At 45.7% G+C, this 16148-nt stretch overlaps 1 protein-coding gene across 1 annotated transcript; it reads right to left on the bottom strand.

Annotated features, from left to right (window-relative positions):
- Positions 1-471: 471 nt before the first annotated feature.
- Positions 472-16015, bottom strand: camk1db (calcium/calmodulin-dependent protein kinase 1Db). Its single transcript, XM_076142494.1, has 11 exons — positions 15633-16015; positions 8574-8705; positions 7503-7577; positions 6531-6669; positions 6297-6423; positions 5998-6073; positions 5310-5422; positions 3942-4020; positions 3144-3231; positions 2279-2441; positions 472-1780 (listed from the first exon to the last, which is right to left on the bottom strand). Exons 1-11 carry the CDS (start codon positions 15725-15727, stop codon positions 1629-1631), a joined length of 1239 nt encoding a protein of 412 aa, XP_075998609.1. The 5' UTR covers positions 15728-16015; the 3' UTR covers positions 472-1628.
- Positions 16016-16148: the final 133 nt, after the last annotated feature.

Below are 16148 nucleotides of genomic sequence, written 5' to 3'. Positions count from 1 at the left end.
CGTTGTAGATGGTGAAGCCCTCACTGTTGTTCCGGTGGAGGCATTTAACATTAGATAGAGGTACCACAGTGAAAATACAAGAAAGATCTCTGTGATCAGCCAAAGCCTCCGGGGAGAGAGAGAGAGAGAGTCTGTGTGTGTGTGTGAGAGAGAGAGAGAGAAAGAGAGAGAGAGTGTGAGGCAGAGCATCTTGCTGCTAAATTCAACAGGCTGGTATGAAAGCACAGTGATTTAACACACAGTGTGTGAGCTGTTGTAAGATCAGCCACTTCATGAGCGGAAGCAGAGCACAATTTCAACCACTGAACTGCACACTACTGATTCGACAATTCTGCAATCGTTATAAAGATATATGTTGCATTCATTTGGTAGATTATGTTTCATTTTTATTACAGACATGGAATGACACTTTACTGATATACATACTCCAATGAAGAACTAGAATGAATCTGAGGGTTTTTAAAGGGAAACTAGCCATTCTGTTCCAGTTACGTCATTCTCACTGTCAACAATCATGGATTTAAAGAAAAGGAAACGTCAAACTCTCCTAATGGCACATTAGAATAATATGCAGGATTTGGAGGTTTTTCACCGTTACCACCCCAACACTGGTGTGAGGATCACTCTCATAGGGGTGCGGTGGGATTGGTATGAGCACATCCCTGAGAAACTGGTCACAAAGCAACAACACACAGTCGCCCTCCTGTGGTGGAGGAGGAGGAGCCACGGCAACAACGACAACAACAACAACAACAACAACAGAATGGGACTTCATCAAATAAAAGCAATTAAGAGTAACAACTACAACATAATGTGTCTTCATCGTCTTTTCAACTTCAGTAACATTGACACATTTGTGCGAGTGGTAATTCTTACAAAAGTCACAATATATTGTAGGAAAATAAATAATTCAATACATTTCAATGAGGTCATTTGTACAATGCACTGACCGTCAAAACTCCTCACACGGGATCCTGCTGAGGCTTCATGCTCGTATACATGAAAGGAGACTGAACACATGCTGTTCTGTCATACTGTTAGAAACCAGGACCCTGTGAGCCAGTGTAGCAAATACCACAGCCAATTAACAAGAGCTGTCAAAACAACAAGAAATTCAGAGTGCAGATGATGGCATCACATTTATTTACCACAGCTTGAAGCTTATATTTCAATTGCGTAACGTTACTCCACTCAACAGTTCGAGGCAGAAAATTTACACAAGGCATACAGCGGAGCGAAACCGTCTTCAGACGCTCCAGAGTCAAAACGTACAGCAGCTTCAGTAATGACACAGTTCCCTTTTCGTGTGGCACTTCCCCCGACCCCATTCAACTATCCAGACAACATGTTCCCGGCAGAACATGGCTTCCACAATAACAACTTTTGGTTTTTGGAGAGACGGTGAGCCTCTCCCCTCTTCTGTACTCAATAGGGAGGGAAGCACTGGGTGCTGTGCTGAGCCATGGTAAATGGAGCCAACACTCCTCAAGTTTCTCCCATCGCACAAGTGGAGGCGAATGGGACGCGGCGAGATGGGCGAACTGGGCGATGACGTCGAATTCTGAGACCTGGGAATTGTGGTCTCAAAGCTCTGTGGTCTCCCAGCTCACCTCTCGCGGAACCTGGCGTCATTTAGTCCCCGTGTGAATAACCGTAACAGTGGAGGGTCGTGGTCGTGATGGTTCCCCCACCACTGATGCTTCCTCCAGATCAGGTGAGGCCAAATCTGAGTCCCGATTGTACACTTTAACAGCAGAGGGCAAAGCGGCTATGGGAGGACCTGTGGAAAAAGCATCATGTCAGCAGGAGGTATTCAATCATTTTTTAAAGTGACACAGTGGTGATTTTACAGCAACAATAAAGCTCTTAGTGGCTTTACCACGTCTTCTATGGATCCTTAAGGGCCCAGCCTACAGACTGTGGTTCTACTATGACCTGGTAAATGTTAACAAATATCCAAACTGTTCTGTTGTTGACATGTCAGAGAAATAACTGAATGCTCTTTGTCATGTCAAATGCTTTCTTCAATAAAAACATTTATCAAAATGTTCTGTTGTTGAATACAAAAACACACATGCGGAAAATGGACGTTTGTATTGTTTGAAAAGAAAAAACATCTTTCAATGAAACAAAATGGCTGAGGTTTTGTTTATATCAAAAGCTTTTAAACTCATGCATTGGCCTGATAAAGGAGGCAGTGGAGTGAACAGAGCACAGCTGACTGGGGCAACAAGAGCTGGCAAGCAGAGGTCCACAGAGCATCTCAAGTGTCACTCACAGTCCTTGTGGGAGGGCGGAGCACCGTCCACAGACTGGCTCTTGGCTGGAGCTCGGCTCTGAGGGCTGGCTGAGGAGCCGGAGCCGTGGATGCTGCTGCCAAAGCTGGTGCCCAGCTGCAGGCGCCGCATGTGGCGAATCACCGCCGTGGCGTTGAAGGCTTGCTGTGGCAGAGGAGAGAGGAGGGCGAGCAGAGGTGCAGAGGATGAGGTGGATGAAATAGACTAAGACTTCATGGAATACAAAAGACTGTTCTTTATTAAAAAGCCATTCATGCAGTTTCCATTGACCTGTGTTTTCCAAGTTAGGAATTGAAAAATTAGTCATAGAAATGTGGATAAAGACATAATAGAAGTAATGAAACTTGAATGGAAACAGACTTAGCGGTGAACATGATTTACTGTGTTTCAATTCCCTGTCGGCAACAGAGCAAACGCAACAATCGATCAAAAGCTGCAGGGGGATCTGCGGTGAGAGAAACCGTGGCAACTTCTCATGTTATAAAAGGGACAGAGCTCAAACAAAGGGAGCTGTGCAGCAGCAGTACAGACAAGATATTGGCCTATGGTTCCTTCACTCAACTCTGTTCAGGTAATGTTGACATAATTCCTTTTCCCTTAGTAGAACATGATGTCACAGCAAACCTGCACATGGACATCTCTCTTATTATCTCTTATGACTAAACTTCTAATCTAAATATGGTGGAATGGGAGACTCAAACCTTACTCACTAGCATTAATTAACCAACACACAACCTTGACATGGTGATTTGTCTATGTTTTGTGTGAAAACGGTAAAAGAAAACAGAGCTGCAGCATAATGACTAATACATTATGCTCAACAAAAGTAAAGTCTTGTGTGCTCACCCTCCATTTGCTTTTGGCAAAGTTTTTCCGCATCTGTCGACTGACTGACTCATGGATATTCTTGCACAGTGCAGTGTCCCCAGCAATCCTAAAAAAACAGAGTCAAGCACTTTTAGATAATGGAAACAATTAGCACGGGAACAAAGTATGAGGCATTCAGTTGACAATTGCATCTCTAATAATGTGTGAATCACCGTCCTCGTGTCATTCTCCTCTCTGTGTGAATGCTGCAGAACAGAATCGTTTATTTTCATTCTGCTAAAGCATCTCTGATTGATGGGGCTGTCGCTTTCTGTCACCTCCACCATAATCACTCTGTGTTCAGTGCAGGTGTGATGCTTCCACACTGAGAGCCATTTCTCACTGTTACAACACCTGTCAACAAACACATATTTGTATCGCAGGGACCACCTGGCCTGGACCCCGAAGACTCATTACTGGCTAACACACATATGAATCGGCTTCCTCAGAGCTGAGACAGCAACCCACACCTGCTTAATCCTGTCGGGCAGCATTCTAATTGTTCATTAGAACATCTGCATTCTTCAAGGATCCTTCAGGATGCAGGCTACTAATTGGGAGTCATTTATTCAGCAGATTTCTCTTTATGGGTGGGTGGTGCTGAGGAGCTGGGGTCTGGGGCTGGGAGCCATGGCTACAGATGACATTGGGAGGACATGCTCTCCATGACAAATCCGGAAGCCTAGCAATCTGCGTCAGGCTCCCCGTGTAATGGCAGCGAGTTGCGTGGCTCCCTGTGTTTGTCTGGTTGCAGCGTGGCGGCGGTTAGATTCTCACCAGGGGTGCTCGAGGGACTGGTCACACGTGAATCTCTTCTCAGGGTCCTTCTCCATTAGGTTGCTGATGAAGTCTTTGGCTGTGGAGGAAAAGAAAGAAAAGAAAAACGAGTGTTGAATATAAGGCGACGTGTACGTTACAGGTGGTGTCTAGTTTCAGTTGGTTTGTTATTATTCAGTCGCCCCAGGATTTCACCTTTTCTTTGTGATTGATTTTGCAATAAAGTAATTTTGTAGCAAGTTTGTGAGTTTTTCTTCTGCCATTACTCAACTAATAAATAAAACGTATTTTACACTTTATTTATATTCAAAGATTAAAAAGACAAAGAAACACAAACACCAATGCATGGAACAACCTTTATTTTGGCATTACAATTTCTGACATCATCAAGATTTGAATCATCATTTTACATGGACGTTAGCTAGTTCAAACCAACAAATGGAAAAAGTCCTATTGGTAAAGCAATGTTTACACAGAGATATTTAAGCACAGTGAATAATAATACGTGTTACCATCCATTGTGTGATAGTCTGAAATACCTACCTGCAGTACCACCCCGCACCACAGGGGGCATATGACCTAGGTAGGCATTATTTACCTATTCTGTTCCCTTCCAAGAACACCTGTCAAGATAAGTACATTGTTAATGAAGCATAAACGTGCATCCTAAGATGTATCATGCTTGAACTAAAGTCATGTTGCCTCATATTTCTTACTTGATTTGGCTCCACGCCTGCTGCTGACGTCTAAACCACTTGTCCAGTCTTCATCCTCCAGACATCCGCCTGTCGCTCCGCTTTGCGCCGTCTCTCATGCTTATGTTCCACGTAAATGTGATTTATTCGCTGTCATTTTTCCAGCCCACAATCCCTAACGTTATGACAGTTAACTATGTGATTATGTGCGCAGCTACCGGAAATGGAATTGCAATTTACGGTCTTGGAATCGTGGAAAAAAATGGAGAAGCTGATTGTTTTGGAGCTTTATCCTCTTTGCATTTTCTTTATTGGCCCTTATCTGATCCCCCCGTTTACCTGATTTACAATTGAAACATCATACACGCATAAAAAAAGATTTACTTTCCAAGATGGAGGTGAGCAAAACTGCAAATGCTGCAGAAATAATTATACAAGCTTTGCAAAACAGGTCTGCAATTACTGCTGTGTTCAGGTGCAGGAGGAAAATGTAGTTGCTCTGGCTTGCATGTCACTTATATACATTCATATACAGACAAAGCCACAGTTTGAAGGTCGAGACGCAACGGTAGATTGAACACATACGTGACAAACAAACTCACTGACTTGTGCCTGGCAGTGTATTGGATGTAGTATATGTGTAAATGTATACATACTGTACATCATAACTCACCTGAGTCTGATATGTCATCCCAATATGGTGCGTCAAACTCATAGTCGGCCTTGAGAATCTGCTCAAACAGCTTTGAATCGTTTTCATCATAGAAAGGAGGGTAACCGCAGAGCCTGAGAGAACACATAACACAACAGAGCGTGAGAGCGCCGTCATCCTGCACAGGTTTATCAACGTTCACTCAAATCTAACTGGATTTGACCCAACTCATCTCGTTTGGGCATCCTTCATGTTTTTCATAACGCGAGGATTAGCAACTACATGAAAAATATAAGACAAAGCAGTCCACTGTCATATAATCTGGAAATAAATGGAGTCTGCAACCGGGAGGTCTGCACCGCAAATCCATGCAGGTTGTAAGCAGTGTTCAGCTGTGTGTGCTTTGCTTCACAGGCATGTGGGAGAAAATCTTCTGCCTGGTTACTTTGACATTGAAAAAAAACTCCTGTATGGATAATGAGAGCCAGGAATGAGTTCTTAGTAATGAGCAGCGACTCTTTGCGTCACTGGTTTGGCAGCTTGGTGTAAACTACTTCACTGAAAGCTTTACAGAGGCTGAAGAACAGGAAAAGTAGCATTGCACTGCAGGCATCTCTCACATAATGATTACGACTTGTAGTTCAGCACCGAGTCCATTTGGAAACACTTATCAAACGCACACAAAAGGAGCTGAAAACGGAGCACTTACAGAATATAAGCAATGACCCCGATGGACCAGCAGTCCACAGCTTTACTGTACGGCTTCTGAGCCAAAACCTCAGGCGCTGAGGAAAGAGAACGATTGAGAAAGAAGTGAGGAGACCGTGATGATGCAATATGAATCCAGTGAAACACCAACATCTTAAGGCTTTGTGTGGTAAGAGTTTAGGTTTTCAAACGTTGCCTACAGTACGTGACTAAGGTTAACATGAAGCCACAGGCAGCTTATATGAGGTCATACTCGTGCGTCTAATGGTCTCAGTAACACCAAACTCAAAGGAGACCTACCCACATATCCTGGAGTCCCACAGGCGGTGGCCATCACATCACCTGTTCCCTCCATTTTTGACAGGCCAAAGTCACTGATCATGATCTTTGACTCATCATGAGGACTAAAATACAGCAGATTCTCAGGCTGTGAAAGGAGGAAATGGTGAGAATGTGGGTGTGTGTGTGTGTCAATTCTACAGTGTAGTCTTAACCATATACAGTGTGCGAGTGTGACTCTCCTGACTTTGGTACCTTGAGATCTCTGTGTACTATCCCCATGGTATGGAGATAGTTAACCGCTTCCAAAACCTGTCGGATCAGCCGGCTGGCATCCATCTCCGTGTAAAAGCCTTTCTCGACAATGCGGTCAAACAGCTCACCTCCAGACACCCTGTCACCAACGGGGAAGGAAGATCAAGCAGAACTGGTTGGTTGTGATGTTTGTCATTGTATTCTTCCGATGTTGGAGCGTCCCAGATCAGACTAATGATTATTCCCCTATAAAGGCACCCGCTACAATCGCTCCAGATGGTCATTTATCAGGCCATAGTAGATGATCAAAGTCAAAGCTTGGTAGAACTGATTTGATCTTTGGTAATGCAGTTTAACATGTGATGGAATTACATGGACTTGTTATGTATTATTGACGTGTTTAGGGACTAATGCACCAGCGATCCAGGCAGATCAAGAAGCCACTACTCACATTGAGATGAACGCCAATTAGCAGTAGCAGAGGTCTGACACACTGCGTTTTTAAGTGAGCTTTCAAAGCAACAGACACCTCACAAAAGGTACAAAAGGGGGCCGGGAGATTGCTGCTGAAAATGATGGTACATTAGCCACAAACACCGCATTCATGGCAGCACAGACCACACACACACACACACACACACACACACACACAGGACACACACACACACTGCATTACCAACCAGGAATGACAGTGTTCACCTTCAGACCTTCACCACCATCGACTGACAAGACACTCAACAACGTATTTGCTAAAATAAGTCACAAACCTTAACCACCCTCAAGCTGAATCATTATATAATATTCACCATTTTGTGGCTACAATTAAAATTAATAAAGAAGTTGTTGAGTTGTCTATAATTAACGCTTAGTCCGTCTAATGGTCTAGAGAGATGGAGTCTTTGAGAGAGATGGAGTCTTTGTGTTGGCAGCAGACATGTGCGGAGCCTCACTTTGTGCTGGTTGGATACTTACAGCTGCATTATGAGGTACAGATGGTTGGAGCTCTCGTAGATGTCCTCCAGAGCCACTATGTTCTCGTGCTTTATTCTGAGAGAGAGAGAAGAGAACATTAAGTCTGATTGCAGGCCACTAATGAGGCGCAATTAAAAACGACTCCTCAATCCAAACGACGAGTGAAAATATCATGACAAAAGAAAACATTTTCATTCATTGCTACAAAAGCCACCTTGCCTGTATTTACACCCCGACTCGTGTGTGATCACACTCCTAAACGAACCTGGTTAAGTGTATACTTCACACTAAGTGGCCACGCGAGAGAGAAAGCTTTTCTGCATGACAGCGAGCAGGGATTGTTGGGAGATGAATCTAATCAATGATTAGTGGGGGGGGAGAAAAGTGAGTGAAAAGAATACAGGGATGAATCGACGTTTGGTGAGTCGGTGTCCAGGCAACCAGCCAGCTGGGTTTGCTAAGTGAAAAAGATGAGATTTATGCTGACGAGAGAGAGAGCGCGCTCAGAGGGTCAGGTGGCTGAAAAGATGAAGGTGGGGGTGGGAGAAGAAAGAGGCAGCGAGACTCCAAGGACTAAACAACATTCACACTGTGGCTCAATCTGAGGGGCCAGAGGCAAAGCAAGGGGGCGTTTGTGTCCACTAACAGAGGGAAGGAAAGGAAGTGAGTGTTGAGAGGGACACGGACGAGAAACCAACCGCAGATTGAGAGAAAAAGAGGAAACTGTAGTCAAAGGATAGCAACTGTAACCAGGCAACTACACCCAACAACTGGTCCGCTCACCTACCAGTGACTGATAACTGAGCTTCTGTGGGGAATTACCCATCAGGCGCTGGGGGAGGATGTGGAGCGTCATCTGGTGTCAACACACTCCTATCATACCCTGTGTGCCAGCGTGTGACTGTGTTACAAAATGGTGGCTCGGTGGGAATGGAAGAGGAAGTGACTTTATAGCTTTACACTGCTGCCCTTAAATAGTTGCCTCAGAGCGCCAGGAGATGACAAAACCTTTTCTAACGTGGTTGTTGTTGTAATTTCACACTCCCCCATAAACAGTCACGAGGTACCTACTTCCTAAGCACGGCGATTTCATTCTCGATGCTCGTCTCTTTCCCCTTCAGGGCCTTTTTGGGGATGCACTTTATTGCCACCATCTTTCCTGTGATCTTCTCCCGAGCCATCACCACTTCGGAAAATGCACCACTGGAAAACAGAGAGAGTGAGAGAGAGAGAGAGAGAGAAACACGTTATTGGGGTTTTACATGAACTCTGGCAATATTGACATAGATGGTCTGTGCTGGGTGAGTAGATGCACTCAGAGGCAGACAGGCCAGAGTACACAAACAGCATATTGTAAATATTTACTGAGACCTGACAAAGTCCCCGCCGACTATGGCCGACAGCCTTCTGTGTTGGCTTACGGATGGCGTGCGCGTGTGTGTGTGTGTGTGTGTGTGTGTGTGTGTGTGTGTGTGTGTGTGTGTGTGTGTGTGTGTGTGTGTGTGTGTGTGTGTGCGCGCAATAGCAGCGGCAGCAAACACTTCTCTCTAGAAAAAAGAAAATAAAAACAGCCATTTAGGACAGCAGATAGCCAACGTGTCTTCCTGGGCCATCTGTCTACACATGAAAGGTTTAAAAAAACAAAACAATACGGAATCAGGGGAATATTTGCTCAAGCAATCTGGATCTGTTGCTATGATACCACAGTCAGTCCACCTTAATAACTCTTGTGGAGCAGGCAGCGGGATTGCACTTTCCTCCTTATTTTCCATACACACCTTCACATACTCATTTCCCCCTAAGTTCCCCCTTCAGCAGGATCGGAGCAGATGATCAGCTCTGTGCGGTCCTGGATTATAAACCACAACGCCTGATGTGATCTAATAGACTACGATGATCCTTGGCTGTGGTTACACTCGTCGGATATTGAAAATCTGATGAAGATCCGATCTCAGCAGACCAGATTGAGCAGCAGTTACACAATGACACTTCAATGCGACCTATACTGCTATCTCATATAGATCTCTGATCTGATCACATTGCGATAAACTCGGCGTCAATGCAGGTGTTGCGTCTGATGAGTATTAGAAGTTGAGCCACAAGAGACGCACTGATAAGGAGGCAGCAGATCAGCTCTGGGTTGACTCTCACTTTCCATACGGGACACACACCTTCAGCTGCAGCCTCCTTTACCGACAGCACACTCTTCTCTGTGTCCTGTGTGTGAACGAGAGACATTGAGGGTCATTTGTCCAAAGGCTTGTTTTCATGTTGTGTGTCTGGCAATAGAGCCTGGACATGAGAAGATCCGATCCCAGTGCGACCTAGACCACCTCCTGAAGTGGTTGGACACATAACCGATATGCCCTTAGTTTCATGTAGCCTGGAGTGATTGGATACGACAGAACAGATCTAAGCCACAGAGCGTTCACAGTGTAACCGCAGCTATTCTGCCCTTATGAGATCAGATATTCATCAGGATTTTAACGATCCCATTCTCAAGTCGCACGAGACGACACGTGTAACCGCAGCCTCTGTTGAACACGGAAAAAGAAACTCCTAAGCGAGTTTCACCACTGCGGCCTTTTAGAAAGCAGCACAGCCAACGGTGAAGGGTCCATTATGTTCTCAGTGTGTAATCAGTTCCACCCCAAGAGGATCTACACTCACTCCAATAAGTCCCACCCGCGGTCATTAAATCCACGCTAATCCTTCACTCCTCTGTCCACAGGAGGGGGCGGGAGCTGGGGTGTGTGTGTGTGTGTGTGTGTGTGTGAGGAGACAGGCAGAGTCACGACATGCTGCATAAGCGGACACAGTATCTGAACACAGAGGCAGGCTCACACACACTCGCGGTGAAGAGAGAGGGCTTGCAGAGTGCGCCCTTGTGACTTTGACCCCAACCTGATGTGGGACAATATGGAGATTCAAGGGCTGCAGCTGTTTGTGAGGACACGGAGCATCCTTTCTATCCGGTGCACACACCACCAATCCCCACCCAGCTGTGCCAACATGGGGAGGGGTGCAAAATTCCTCCACCAGCATGCACGAGTCTGAGTCATCTCTCTTTGCATGACATTTTTAAGCATGCACTCTGCTTTCTGCAGCCGGTGGAGCGCGGCGATCAAACCCACAGGAAACCTGTGATCTCACTGAGAGGCTGGGTGGAGTGTGTAGCACCTATTCTGTCCCCTCACACACACACAGCGGCATCACTTCCTGAGCATGACAACATGACAAGAACCAAAACTGCGGTGCGATTGACTCATGTTCATCAATTCATAAGTCACAGGTTTGAAAAGGTGCAATCTCTGCTCCATCCACACACATATGCCAATAGTACCACCCACATATGTGTCCAGTCCAAACATACATAATGCAAAGACACAGTGACACATCCCTCAGTAGCACAGAGCTCAGCAGCTTGCATGATTAGTGGAACACACACACACACACATACACACGCGAGTCGTCCCTGGAATAATCCAGGTGTGAGCTGCATTAAGCTCCGTCCGAATCCACTCCTTTATTAAAGCGCATCTCAATCCATTACTCACAAATAAAATGTGATTGTACGGCTGAAAAGATTTGTCCCTGACCCCCGGTGTGGCAGACTGCACTCTGCCTCCCAGCAAATCAAGCCAACACACACTGACTCACTGGGTTGAATAATAATAAGAAGAGATGAATTTTAAAATCTTTCCCCAGAGCAACGGACAGCTCACTCTTCTCAGTATGAGCTGTGTGCCGTGCGTGGCAGTCTGCAAGTCACACAACACCACCGCACCGTGTACAGGACAGCCGGGGCCAAAGCGGCTGACTAATGTGAAAATGTGAATGTGGGCTGTTCTCTCTCTCTCTCTCTCTCTCTCTCTCTCTCTGTGCAACGGATCAAAGACGCGTCCAGAAAACTTCTTGGGGGCCACAACTTCCAGCGCTCCTGATGGAACGGAGTGTTTTTCTCTGCGGGGTAGGGTTGGAGGTTGCTGAGGTCTTTGTGGGCTTACTGAGAGTCGCTCGCGTTGTAGGACTGCTGAGTAATCACCACAGAAGTCCATTACGCAACATCGGAGCTGGAAAATGCTGGAACTTGATAATCCAGGTAGAGCTGCCACCGGTGTAGCATGCTAGCTCCAAAGACACATTTAGCCAGAAATATGACACAACAGCGATGATGTAGTGTATTAAAGTGAGATAGATCCATATATATATATATATATATATATATATATATACACACACATTAATACGTAAATATGATACATTTGAGTGAGGGTCTCTCCATTTTGTATATCTAAGTGTAGTAATTAAAGATGTGTGTACTGGCAGCAGGGTACTTTACAGTTACACAATAAACATATTTTGAACAGACTCCATCTGCTCAGCTGTGATATCCTGCTCTCTCCAGTCCTGCACTTCACTGTAAAACATGAGTATCTGCACAACAAGATGGGAAATAGCGACAACGTCCAAACCTTTTCGGTACTTAACAGCATTCCTCTGGTCTATTTGTTGGACTGATAAATAAAAAAATGTCATAATATCTATTTAAATTTTTCTTCCTGTATACATTTTCTCGGATTTCTATACAAAGATTAAGGAAGATATAAAAAAGATTAAAAGCGCTATAAGCAGCTGGTTAGTTCAGACATTATGAAATAGATTTTGCTGGTGTTAGAAATAGAAACCCTCAACTTCTCATTCTTATTTAGTGGACCTAAATTAAAGTCAACATGTCGGAATTTATTGCAAGATTGCCTTTGATTTCACAATAATCAGCATCAAAGACTGAGGCTGGCAAAGCAACTTACCATCCTGTGATGTAAACAACATGCACAACTTTGTTTCTCATTTGATTGCCAACATTTATTAATCTAAGTATTTATTGTGGACGTGTTCATCAATTTTTTCCCCGGGAAATATCTAATATATTCATATTAACACACCTGTCATAATTTGTCGTGACCACATAAGGGGGGGAGAGAAACAATCTGAGCTGGTCTGTAGTTTGTGTGCCTTTAAGCCTCCTGCTGCTTTCTATTCTTCTAGGTAGTAAATAGCAGTGACCTGGCGCCGCAGGGGTTAAATACGCCTCTATAATACGGCTCAAACTCAACGGCTCTCTGCCTCCTAATGACTGCAGCTGCTAACTATCACTACCTACAACAACACACTGTGGACTGGGAGCTCCTTTTCCTGGAATGTGCTCACTGTATTTATCAGACCAGTCGTCGATTACAATCACGACTAACGATAAAGCAACCGCCCATCACCCATATATGGCAAAATCTATCTGAGCCACAGATGAGCCGGTCAGATAGAAGCTGAATTGTTGATATGAGTCGTTACTGCAGCCACGGTTGTAGTTTGGCACATGACAACACACTGAGTGCACTGGATGGTAAAGTCTAGACTCTATAGTCATGAAGTGTGGTGACGAAGAAGAAGGATGCAAATGGACACGAGTCAAATGACAACAAGCACAAGCAGTATAATGTTTGGTCGTCATTAGGTGCTGCATCATTAGAGGCAGTAGCATTCATACAGGCTGCATTGTGGTGTGGAGTGTGTGTGTGTGCGTGTGTGTGTGTGTGTGTGTGTGTGTGTGTGTGTGTGTGTGTGTGTGTGTGTGTGTGTGTGTGTGTGTGTGTGTGTGTGTGTGTGTGTGTGTGTGTGTGTGTGTGTGTGTGGCTGGACGGTGGAGGTAAGCAGCAGCAGCAGCAGGATGACTGCTCCAGAACAAACAATGAAGACTTCCATCATCCTAGTTGCCTAGCTGCCATTTCAGATGCATTCGGGCTGCTTTAATTCCCAATTTCCATCAACACTTGAACGCAGCAAAAAGAGCTCCAACTTCTCTGCTCATTAGCCGGAGCGCGGGAGACGAGACGAGGAAGAAGCAGAATTTTGCTCAACAATAAATCAAATATGTCCCAAACTATATTAAAATAAATATTATAAATACCACCATCAAGTGAGATTGAAGCACATTAGTGATCTCAGACAAACCGGAGTATCAATATGAGAGCAAACACCTCTTCTTCTTCTTCTTCTTCTCTTGTTTTTTTTACACTACATGCCTGCGGGGCTCTTGCAAAGCTGCCTTGGGCCAGATGACTTATTCTTCTCCCACAGACCATCAGCAGCTTAAAGTTCTGAAATTAGCCCCTGAGGCGAGTGGCAGCCATGTAGCAGCAGCAGCGCCGAAGATGTCATTAGCGCACAACAACTCTGTACTGCATGAAAACAGAGGGAGGAAATGTGTCCGCAGCAATCGCCGGCACCACCGCGGGGCTCTCTACTCCCAAAACTCTGATGTTCAATCCATCACAGTTTCCTCACTCAGCTGAAATCTTTTCCTACCCGGTTCTTACCTCAATGCCAACATGCACTTTACTCAACAGTATGCTTGTGTTTCAGATAATCACACTCACTATGACTGATGGTGCTGGAGGTTTTGCTCGTGTCTGACAATCGATCGGACAAGCATTGAGTTAAAAGTTCTGGTTGCGGACAAGGGATGATCCGTATTGGTCTCTGATGGGGAAACCTGAAGAAGAAGAAGAAGAAGAAGAAGAAGAAGGGAGTGGAGGAAGAGGGGATAATCTTACGTCTCTTCCACCGGTCTCACACTCCTTCCTCATCCATTAATCCCTCAGGCAAAGCTGCGGGGTTGCCGGGGGCCTTTTCTGCCTCAGGTGGCTCTAAGTAAGTGAGCCCTGCTGATTAACAAGGAGAGCTCCCTAACTAACAAGCACAGCGGCGTGTAAACGGGGACTGAACTAAAGCCAGGATAACAAGACGTGTTGTACCGTACATACATAAGCGTGAGTCACAGATTGGCCCTGGAGATTGTGCGTTGTGTTGTTGAGCGTGGACGTATATTCCTCCAGCCCCGGGTCCATTGTGTGCCACACAGTACACACACTGATGATGATTCACTATTATTCAGAGGCTGATTTTTTTACAAATAAATGGAGAAACCTTGGGAAAAAATCAGAACTGCCCACAGATAGTGCCACACAGCTGAGAGTGAATGACAGAGCCATGAGCGTAATATGAGGGTGGAGGTGTATATCACAATCTGTGGCCTCAGGGGAGCAGGTATGTAATAACGTTCTGGCATTCCTTTCTTTAACGGCGTCTAGTCCGTGTTCGTATGTAGGTTAGGTCATATGTCTCCGGTTTAGTGACAACGCATCCAACTCTCTCCTCCATCACATCTCTCTACTCTGGCCTTGGGGTCTTGATCCCAAAATCATCAATATACTATCAAACCTGTCACACACACAAGCACACACACACACACACACACACACACTGACAGGGGCTCAACTGGAGTCTCCTTCCTCTTTCTACATGCGAGAGCTGCATACATTCCTTTAGTAGTTTGGATCTTCCACTTGGGGGAATTGAAAGCGCACACTGAGACTCCCTTTATGCTGCATAGGCAACCAAAATAAACTCTGGAATTTGTCTGGTCTCTAGTTCCGAAGGCTAGATCAGAATCTTTAGAACCTGTAAATATAAAGACCAAGAATGGAGCCCAGATCAGAGTTGAGGACGGAACAAATACCTGGGAAAAGCATCAGAATGTGTCTCAGTGTTAGGATGCAAGAGAGCACATGAGGTCACATACGCTTCATTTTGGATGGTGGGCTTGATCGTGCGTTGTCTTAGTGACTGATGGGTGGCTGCCTCACACACACACACACACACACACACACACACACACACACTGTAGCTCTACATGTTTCCACCCTGACATGTGTGGATCAAACACGCCACAGCAGTTGTTGCGATTAGAGGAGGATCAGGCGTGTATGACTTCACACACACACACACACATAACGACCCGGAATGTCTCATGGAAATCCAGACAATGCTCACGATTAAAATCACGATCTGTTCGGGTTTCTGTTCTGGGACTAACTTCCAACAAAAAAAAGGCCCCGTCTGTCTATATCTGCCTGCCTGTCTGTCTATCTGTGTGTCTGTCGCCTGTTATTTCACTCAATATTCAACAGCAGTCAATCGGTTTCATTTCCGTCTGAACGTTTAAATGTCACGGGCCTGATTGTTGTGTAAAGGAAGGAAAAGTTTGCCCGGAGAGCCAGAGGCGTTACTCACGTCCCGAGGACTTCTTTGAAGTCAAATATCTTCTTGATATCATCGACATGCTTCTTCCAGGATCCATCGCTGGACTCGCCGTTTTCTCTCGCCATTTCGCAGCGGGGTGGAGGAAGAGGAGGAGGAGGAGAGGAGGAGGTAGGAGGAGGAGGAGAGGGGGGGCAGAGCCGTGAGACAAGCCGGGGCTCACCGCGCTGCTGGTGGTGGTGCGCTTGTGTATTTCACGGAGGGTTTCCTTGCTTTTGTCTGCCTCCCGTCCTCAAGCGTTTCATACATGCAGCCGGAGCCAGGCGAGCCCAGAGAGAGAGGAGGAGGAGGAGGAGGAGGAGGAAGAGGAGGAGGAGGAGGAGGTCTGTCCTTAGCGTGGAGGTTGTTAGACTAATCTGTCTGACGTAGCGGATCCGGTGTTGTCTTCTTCTGCGCTCTCAGGCAGGCAGGCAGGGGGGTGGGGGTGGGGGGGACACGGGGCCGGGTTGAGTCAGAGCCGCTGTGCTGCTGTGGAAAGGTCGGGCTTCA

The sequence above is a fragment of the Genypterus blacodes genome, unplaced genomic scaffold, assembly GCF_046128005.1.
Source record: "Genypterus blacodes isolate CSIRO-AG114 ecotype Tasmania unplaced genomic scaffold, CSIRO-AGI_Gbla_v1 ptg000021l_1, whole genome shotgun sequence".
Taxonomy (NCBI): domain Eukaryota; kingdom Metazoa; phylum Chordata; class Actinopteri; order Ophidiiformes; family Ophidiidae; genus Genypterus; species Genypterus blacodes.
This window is presented reverse-complemented; position numbering and strand designations above follow the sequence as displayed.

Coding starts and splice junctions, on each gene's coding strand:
- camk1db (XM_076142494.1), bottom strand. CDS start 15,727: ATGGCGAGAGAAAACGGCGAGTCCAGCGATGGATCCTGGAAGAAGCAT. Junction 7,578..8,573: donor GAAATCGCCGTGCTTAGGAA/GTAGGTACCTCG, acceptor TCTCTCTCTCAG/AATAAAGCACGAGAACATAG. Junction 5,423..5,997: donor GGGGTCATTGCTTATATTCT/GTAAGTGCTCCG, acceptor GTGTTCTCTCAG/GCTCTGCGGTTACCCTCCTT.